The 9,411-nt window shown below is 39.7% G+C and overlaps 1 protein-coding gene across 6 annotated transcripts in view; it reads left to right on the plus strand.

Moving 5' to 3' along the window:
* Nucleotides 1-7,879, plus strand: part of Klf8 (KLF transcription factor 8) — a 155,281-nt gene extending 147,402 nt beyond the window's left edge. For all 6 annotated transcript variants that reach the window (XM_050129674.1, XM_050129673.1, XM_050129676.1 and 3 more), the window contains one exon: nt 1,952-7,879. In XM_050129674.1, the coding sequence (XP_049985631.1) occupies nt 1,952-2,133 (182 nt within the window). In that variant the 3' untranslated portion in view covers nt 2,134-7,879. The remainder of the gene's footprint in view (nt 1-1,951) is intronic.
* The last annotated feature ends 1,532 nt before the right edge of the window (nt 7,880-9,411 follow it).

Genomic DNA, 9,411 nt, shown 5'->3' on the forward strand with positions numbered 1-9,411 from the left:
TGGTATTTTGAAAAAAAAAGATTTATTTATGTTTATTGTATGTGCATGGGTGTTTCCCCTGTATGCCTGTGTACCACGTGTGTGCCCAGTGCCACAGAGGCTAGAAAGAGGCATGGAGACACCAGATCCCCTGGCACTGGAGTTACTGATGTTAGTGAGTCACCATATGGGTGCAGAGAATTGAGCCTAGATCCTTTGGTAGAGCAGCCAGTGCTCAGAACCACTGAGCCATCTCTCCAGCCCCAACTCATTAACTTCTGCAATACCTTCTCACTTAGGAACACAGACTAGCCTCAAATTCTTGAACCTCCTACCTCACTTTCCTTAGTACTAGGATTGCAGGTGTTCACTCCCAGTCCTGGCTTATTTTTTTTGTTATAATATATATGATGTCTATCATATATGTTATATATGTCTACAGCCTGATTTTAAAGTATTCAAACAGTACAAAAAGTTGTAAAAAAAAGTCTCCTACCATCCTTCATCTTCACTTTTCCTATTGTTGATACTTTTCCTATAATTTCTGTTTCAATGTGTTGATGTTTCCTTTATCCTGAGTGTATAAGTGTGTGGTATATGACCCATGCATATAATGGGATTGTGCTTTGGTAGTTCTTCCTGTACTCCTTTTTTCCATCTTTTTCCTTTCCTGGTTACACATGTCCTGTAGATAATCCAGTTTTAACCTTAAGATTCAGAGCACGGAGCTTGATAGCTCTCCCCATTCCTCTCCATGGAGGAGTTTATGACCGGACAGAGGAGCAAGCAAGCTTCATCTGAGTGCTCTTTCCATTGAATCACGTGCTCTTGTTGTCGATGGATATTTCAGATCAGCCATTAGGAAGTATCCGATGAAAGACTATAGCTAGACTCAAGTAGTCGCGTAGAAAGTGGCAGCCACCTGGATTTGTGTTACAGTTTGCATGTCAAATTCCGCCTACAGGCTCCTGTGTTTGAAAACTTGGCCCCCAGCTGCTTGTGTGTGCTATTTGGGGGAGGTTGTGGAAGCTTGGCAGTTGGGGCTTGGCTGTAGAAAGTGAATCTCTGGGAGGTAGGCTTACAGCCCAGCCCGACTTGCCTCTTTCTGCTTCCTGATCTGCAGAGATGTGAGTACACACTGAACCGAGCACCTGACATGATGGAGCCTCCTGCCACCATGTCTACTTTGCCTTAATGAACTGCATGCCTACAAACCATGACCCAGAATAAATCCTTTCTTCCCTAGCTTGCTTCTTGCCAGGCATTTGGTCACAGCTCGGGGAATACAGTTTGTACTAGCAAGCTAATTTTTTTTTCTTTTTTGTTCTTTTTGAGAGAGTACCTCACTATATATCCTTGCATAGCCTGGAACTCACTATGTAGACTAGCCTGGCCTCAAACTTGTAATCTTGTTCCTCCTGCCTCTCCCTCTTGAGTGCTAGGGGTGCCGGCAGGCTTTCCTATGTCTAGCCTCCACTGCCTACCTTTTAAAATGTTTTGAACAACCTTGTGAGATATTTCTGCTTCTGTTTAGATTTGAGAAAATACACTTGGCCAGGGCAAGGTGACTGTGTACTGTAGGTTAGTGTGGTAGAAGCAGGATTCAAAGACTGTTTCTCTCCACTTTACTGTCTCAACCTAAGTTTAGACCTTCTGCAAACAGCACTGTGTAGTCGAGTAGATTTTTAAGTATCCTCACTACAAAAGGCAGTGTGTGAAGTAATGCATATGCTAATCAGCTAGATTTAACCAGTCCACAGTGTCTGCGTATTTTGAAACTTGTAGAAGACGAGCAATATGATGTTTATTTGTTAAGCTAACTAATTAAAAAGGTGAATGAGAGTACCCCTTTACTGTGATCGTCTTACTTTTGGACTCGAGCTTTGATATAAATATAACTCATGCATTCTGCTGTGTTTGTGGTAGCAAGTCATTTGCTGATTACCTTCATTTTGCCGTATTCCCCCTGCAGGAGAGAAGCCTTACAAATGCACCTGGGACGGCTGCTCCTGGAAGTTTGCTCGCTCGGATGAGCTCACTCGCCATTTCCGTAAGCACACGGGCATCAAGCCGTTCAGGTGCACAGACTGCAACCGCAGTTTTTCTCGATCTGACCACTTGTCCCTACACCGCCGGCGCCATGACACCATGTGAATATCCCAGGCCACAACAGACGTGCTGCACTGGTCTCCTGAGTGTGTGCTGAGGTCGAGACTGTGTTTGCCTCTTTTGACTACAACTTGCCCCTGTGATTGGGGTTAGAACAGCCTACTGAGCCAGGTTGATGAGACTGGAGAAACAGTTAGCTGGTCTCCATGTGGCTCTTCATATTCTGCTTTCACCTCTCCACTGTCCAGACTTCAGTTTTGTCAACCTCTTCCTGGGTTGAATTCTAGTGCGGCGCCCATGGTTGCCCTCCCTGATCCCTCATGCTATGTTATAGACATTTTTCCTACAATAACAAACAAAACAGGAATCAAACTCAAGGCTGTGAACAAATATCCGCTGCTCCCCCCTTTTCTCTTGTTTTATAAAACTTTTATCCATATATATAGATAGATATATATGGACATATATATCTATATATCTATGTAGATATATATATATACTGTAACCAGTACTTAAAGTCACTTGGTGATGTCCTAAAATGAGGGTTTTTTTTTTCTCAAAGTCATAGGTACAAGGGGCATAACGGTGTTAATTGGTCAGATTTACAGAGAATTGAGTCTGAAATACAGAGTCTCATTCTAACCCCAAAGGTTTTGTAGATCCAGTTTTACTTGTTCTTACCAGTTTGGTTTACAGACAATACCAGCCTTCCTTTTTGAAGTCCATCAAAGAAATGAAGGGATTTTTTTCGACCTCCTCTTCCTCCTCATGCTCCTTTATAATTATTAGAAAAAGTTTTATGGCACAATTACATTCTTTTTAGATTAAGTTTGGACAAATATTCAAAGCACAGAAAGACAGATCAATAGGGAGAAGTATCCTAGGAAAGGGTATTGGGCTATGACAGGAAAAAGCAAACCTGGGAGGACCCTGTGAGCAATTATTTGGATAAGGTGTTAGCACTGCTGTTAATCCCAAACCTCATTCAAAGGGCAGCCTGTTGCAAAGGCGCTCTCGATGGGTTACATTGTACTGTTGATTCTTTTGTTTACATGAAGCAACCATTCGTCTGATTACCTGAGAAATTACAAACTGAGCATGTTATACAGAGGTGAGGGGTTGCACTAAAGGAATTTTGTTTACTTCGTGCCATTTTTTTTTTTGGCTCTCCTCCTTCTGTTTTTAGTAAGATAGAAAAGATTGTTTTTCCAACACTGACATATGAACTGCTATCAATCCCCAAACCATTTTATTTTGGACATAACAGCAGGATGCATAATATACATTTGGTTGCCCAATCAGACTGTTCCTAATATTCTCTGGGGCAGAAAACCCTCTGTTCCTGGCCCTGGACCTCAGATCTACCTCCATGTGGCATATCCCGTCTCCTGGGAAACAGGGGAGGGGCTCTGTGTCAGTAGAATTGGACGCAGCCTCTTGCCTAAAGGTTGTCTTTGTACTAAACCTTTTTTCTTGGCAGATATTCGAAAGTTCTAGCGTGAACACTTTAGGTTACTACCTCCTGTGGCTGTCCTTTCTATCTAAATCCTAGAACTCTACCATCTAGAAGGGGTCCTGTCTACTTCTATCCAGATGAGGCAAATACGGGTTCAATTCTTTCTCCAGATAGTTCCTTGAGGCCTTACAGACCTGTACACTCCTCCCAGGGATCACACTAGTAAACCAAATTAAAGAAAAAAAATTACGTGATTGGTTGCAATATTTGTCCAATTTTATATGTTATCCTCAAAATTCATCTATAGTTGAGGACAAAGTAGGTAGAATGTGCTTATGCCAGTTAACGCCATGCACACAGTGGTTCTAGTCTCATATTTTGATAGTTTTTTTTTATTTACCTTGTTGTTTCCAGGCCATAAATCTCCATAAGTTAAGACCTACTTGTGTTTTTCAAGATGACATGTAGGTTTTCCTGTTATCATTATCTTCATATAGGATTTTTCCTGACTTGGGGTATGCAAGTTCCAAGCTGTATGTATACTAATTACTAAAGCACTAATAAATATCTAGGGTCAGTCTATTAATGGGGACCACATTGTATGACAGATTGATAAATGTATATTACTACCATGCATGGGCTTAAGCTTATAATTGAGTAGTTGGTACAATATTATAGAACAGAGTCCGAAGGGTTACCTACCTTTTTCCCACTTTAGATCCTAAGATTTGTTTTCCAGAGGTCAGAATTGGCATATGCCCCTTAGACTTCAGGATATTGAGACATATAGTTACAATATTAACATTGAGACATATATTTACAAATGAGCACTATCAAATTATAGTACTCATAAGGGTGATCAAATTAGGATCCTAAGTGTTGATGTTCCTAGCATCTCTGAGCCTTTATTCAAATATATTTCTGCAGAGTGATAATAGACTGTGCAAATGCTTGGTTCGTTGTCTTTAGTCAAGAAACAATTTGAACCCTGTTCTTGTTGCCCTTTTTTCCAAAAATGGTAAAATCTTTCTCGTTACAAACATATTCTTTAAAAATGTGTCATAATTAAGAAATTCTCACAGAGTAAAGAGATTCAAACACAGTACAGTGTAGAGTTACGGCACCAAAAGCACATGCATGTTTGCTAGATGGTGGAGCAGAAAGAAAATGAAATGCATCTCTCTTGGTTAACATCTGAGCTTCAACTAAGTTTAACGGGCTTACAACAGCAAAGCATTGTTAGTATGACATTTGCCTACATTGAGATATGGAAATCTCAATGGGATGATAATAATATTCAGGAATTTATTACAGTGGAATTCCTCCTGTAGACATTTTGGCAGCTGAACATAACTATTGATAATTGCCATTGTAAAATATAGAAAATATAAATTGGTTTGATGAATTAGTGGGGTTCCTTATGTGCAGAACACAAATGTTTATAAAAAGAATTTCTTTTTAAATAAATTTTCCATGTTGGAACTCTTAGGTTTTCATAAAAAAAAAATGTGAAGGTAGAGCAGAGTTCCTGTTCACTGCACATTGTACATTAGTATGGTACACTTGTTACAGTTAGTGGAACAGTACCGATACGTTAATGTTAACTGCAGTCAGTGCTGTATTCAGACGCCCTTAGTTTTCATCTGCTGTCCTTTTCCTGTTTTAGTATCTCCTTCCGAATACTGCATTGTATTAATCGCCACAGCTCCTTTAGTTGTGACAGCGTCTCCTTGCTCTCAAGGACCTTGGGAGCATGTTCTTCAGTTGGAATTTATTTGCTATTTTTCTCATGAAAAGACTAGGTTAGTGGATTTGGGCCTGAACAAGCACACAAGTGAGTTACTATTTTCATAACATCATATTTCTGTAGCTTATCATTCTTCATGTTATCTTCAGTCACATGGCTGGGATAGTATATGTGAAATTTCTCACATAGACCCCTTTTCCTATTATGCTATACTGTTTGGAAGGAAGTTACTATGTGCAGCCCACACATGTGGAAATGGTGAGTTATGAACCATGTTCTTGAGAGCAATGCATAAATTCTTTGGAATTCTTCTGCATGGGAGCTTTACCTCCTTCCCATTTATTTATTTTCATAATTATTTATGCCAACATGGACTCATTGATATTTATTTTATAGTTTATTTTATAATCCAATGCTACTTGTATTTTGTTGCCCAAATTGTAGCTTTGACTGTTAGGAGCTCAATTAATTCCTAAGTCTTTTTTACCTACCCCATCATTTGTTTTTCAGCATGTGCTTGAGGTTTAGCGTCGTAAGATGTTCCAGGTTCATCTTGCTTTTGTTTTGTAGAGGACACTTTCATAATCAGGCATTTCTTCAATGAGTTCTAATTCCTTTTACTGAAGAATTATATCAGAAACCAAGGTCTGTGCACTATATGTGTTTGCTACGTTGGGGATATTATTTCCTCAAGGCTTTTCAGCCAATAGAAATATATGCATATATATTATGCTATATATATGCATGTGTCTATAAACATTTCCATATGTGATCTTCTTTATTATCTGTATATGAATTCATACCATTGTCTACAATCCTTAGTTATCCCCATAGCCTTCCATGCTAACAGTGAGAACCATAGATCCACCTTCTGTAATTTACTAATTGTTGAAGTCTAGTTTATATACATATGAATAGAGACTTAAGTGTTATTCCTTATACCCATGAGAAAAATCAACCAACTAGAACCCGGTGCTTATGGTAGTAACATTTTTAGAACTTCACAACTCCTTGAACCAGAATGGTCTACAAGATTCTAAAGTTATCTGTATTCTCAATTTTATTCTAGCCCCTAAATGCTTTCTCATACATGAAGCAAAAACCACTGGTGATTGACCTAACCTTGAGTAAGTCAAGGAAGCTTGTTGATCTTCCCTTGTGTGTGAGTGGGAAGACAACTGCATGGGCCCAGTTTAAAGAAACACTTAGTACTGTCTTTTTCTTACTAAAATGGATCTCTGACAACTGGGTGGTCCCCTGATTTGCCTCTCTTCTGTATTTTCCCAAGTTTTTAGGCAAGTCACATCACCTCTCTGTGCCTCTATTAACCCATCTAAAAATGGGGATCCACATATCTACCTCACAGGAGTGTTGTGAGGCTTCTTATTAATAGATGTTTAAAAATATGATGCGTGATCTCTAAATGAGCAAGAAAGTATTATAATCATTACTATGATGCTAATTAGAGTACCCTATATTTACCCTATGGAAAGGAGAATAGCCCTCATCAGTAAACAGAGAAATTTAAATCAATAAGAAAGATCAGTGAAAAGTGGCCACTGGAAGTAATATTGTTTGTTCTGTTACCCTCACTTTCCTTACATCCTGTAACTATGGGATTGTCAACAGTTTCCAGACTTGAAACATATTAGGACCTAAAATAATAAGAGGCAAAATACATAGTTTTGAAATGATATTTTTCTCCCTTTCTTACTCTGGTTGGACTGCATTACATATAACTTTGTCAGAAGCACAAAGACAATTTCTCAAAGCTTTTCAGTCTTTGGTCAGTTCCGTTTCATCAGTTCAGCTTTCTCTTTCTGCGTGTACTGTACATTGAACAGTAAAGCTAGGAGGGGAGTGGGGTGGGACGGTTGGGTTGGGAGTGGACGGAAGAGAATGGAAATTATGTAGGTGGTTTTCAAACACTGGGGAATACTTTCCATTTCTTTTTTTCTGGTGGTGGGTTGGGGACAAGGGAAGAGATAACTATTTTGTTAACAAATTCTCCTTCCCTTCCAGTAGATGTTTCCTGGGGTCAGTACAAATAGCCGTGTTGGATGTTACTTTTATAACTATGTTGTATACAGTGCTGTTTTCATTGTGTTCCTGAATCAAAAGGGAAGACAGTCCCTAGTGATGTTCAACCCTGGTTTTGACAGGAGGTCACAGCAGGAGAGCAGTACCAGAAACTGACTTTTGTGGTGGGGAAAGGAGCCTGCAGTGAAGGGATTTATTGGAGTTTTGTCATTATTTAAAGAAATTATAAAACAGTATATTATGCATTAGTCTCTATAACTCTTCTGTTTGTGCCTCCTTAGTGCTTTAGAGCAGCACCTATTTTCACTCTATTTTATACTTGTTCCTGTTCAGAGGTATGATGTTGCGCACTCTCTTATATCCAAGTCTGTTGTGTACCTGAAGATTCTCGAGAATTGTCTCAGTAAGCATGGCCACCCAGAGGTTACTCTGTTGTAGCTCAGTGGGCACCTCCTGCTGCAGCTTCCAGGCAGGGTGTGTGCTTGAATACTAAGCAACCTTGTTCTGTCTGATTACTGTACTTTTTTAATAATAAAAATATTTTAAACCAGAAACCATGGATTTGGTGTTCAGTTTATCTTCTCATTGTATTTCTTCAACATGAAGCAAGTAGCTTATTTTCCTTTTTGAAACTCTGCCTAAAAAAGCGTGACGGAGGGTACTATATAGTATTGTGCGGCAACAAAGGAAGTCAGGTGGTCTCAAACAATGGTTTTCTCTGTTTAAGTACATGAAGCCCTCCTAATTCTTGCTGTGTTATATTCAGACATACCCATGAATAAGACTTGATGAAGACTGTATGCTGTTTTTTGTATTTCCTATATAGAATCCCCCAAGAATTCTGAGGGTATGGAATCAAATGCCTAGGTTTTCCTGTCCAGGCCTTTTGGGGGGACGTAAATAGGTAAAGGAGGCTATTAGGACAGTTTTAAAGTCCAAAGACATCTGAACACATTGCTAGTCCTGAGCAGGCTCGTAGGAAGTAGTCTCATCTGAAACTTTTGTATTGCAGAGAAGCATTAGACGAAAAGTAGAAGGGGGGAGGGGAGATCTCCTTCTGTGAAGGAGATGGAGGCCAGAAGTTGGAGGGACAAATTAAAAGTGGCTCTTCCCAAGGCTGTTGGGATGATGGATCCTAAAACAAGGTTACAGATTTCCCCTCAGTGTTTATTTATTTTGTGAGAAGCAAAAAATATTTTGAAAGTGTCATTAAAAAGAGCTTGGGGCTGGAGAGCGGTTAAGAGCATTGTCTGCTCTTCCAAAGGTCCTGAGTTCAATTCCCAGCAACCACATGGTGGCTTACAACCATCTGTAATGGGGTCTGGTGCCCTCTTCTGGCCTGCCGGCATACACACAGACAAAATATTGTATACATAATAAATAAATAAATAAATAAATAAATAAATAAATAAATAAATAAAATAAAAGAGAGAGGGTTGTTTGATTAAAATAAAAAGAGCTTTACAAGCCGGGTGGTGGTGGTGCACACCTTTAATCTCAGCACTCTGGAGGCAGAGGCAGGCAGATCTCTGTGAGTTCAAGGCCAGTCTAATCTACAAAGTGAGTTCAGGGCTACACAGAGAAACCCTGTCTTGAAAACAAAAAAGAAAGGAAGGAAAGACGGAAGGAAGAAGGAAAGAAAGAAAGTTGGGAAAGGAAGCAGGACTTGTGAGCTTTGAGTCCCTCCCCCTTCTCATCACAAGTACCTGTGGTGACCAGAGTGTACAATTATATTGTGCCTGGGGGGCTTAACACACATAACAAAAGATTATCAGATAATTTTCCTATATGCCAGTCCATCCTGCGTATATAGTCTCTTTCTGTCACTAGTAGTCATGCAGCCCATTTCTGAACCTCTAGCAGCTCCCACCAATACAAGCATGTACTTTCCCCGCCTTCAGAACACTGATTCAGAGTGATTCAGAGTTATTGAACCTGTGCTCCAGAAATAGAAACTTCCAAGGCCTGTGATGACGATTTCCACTTTCCCAGTTCCTGTGTTTAGATTGATTGTCATTACATTCAGGAGTGGATTAGAGGTGACTCATCTCTGCCTCCTGTGCTGTCACAGACATCAGCA

Source organism: Alexandromys fortis, unplaced genomic scaffold (genome assembly GCF_014885135.2).
Source record: "Alexandromys fortis isolate MF-2015 unplaced genomic scaffold, M_Fortis_MF-2015_v1.1 scaffold_318, whole genome shotgun sequence".
NCBI lineage: Eukaryota > Metazoa > Chordata > Mammalia > Rodentia > Cricetidae > Alexandromys > Alexandromys fortis.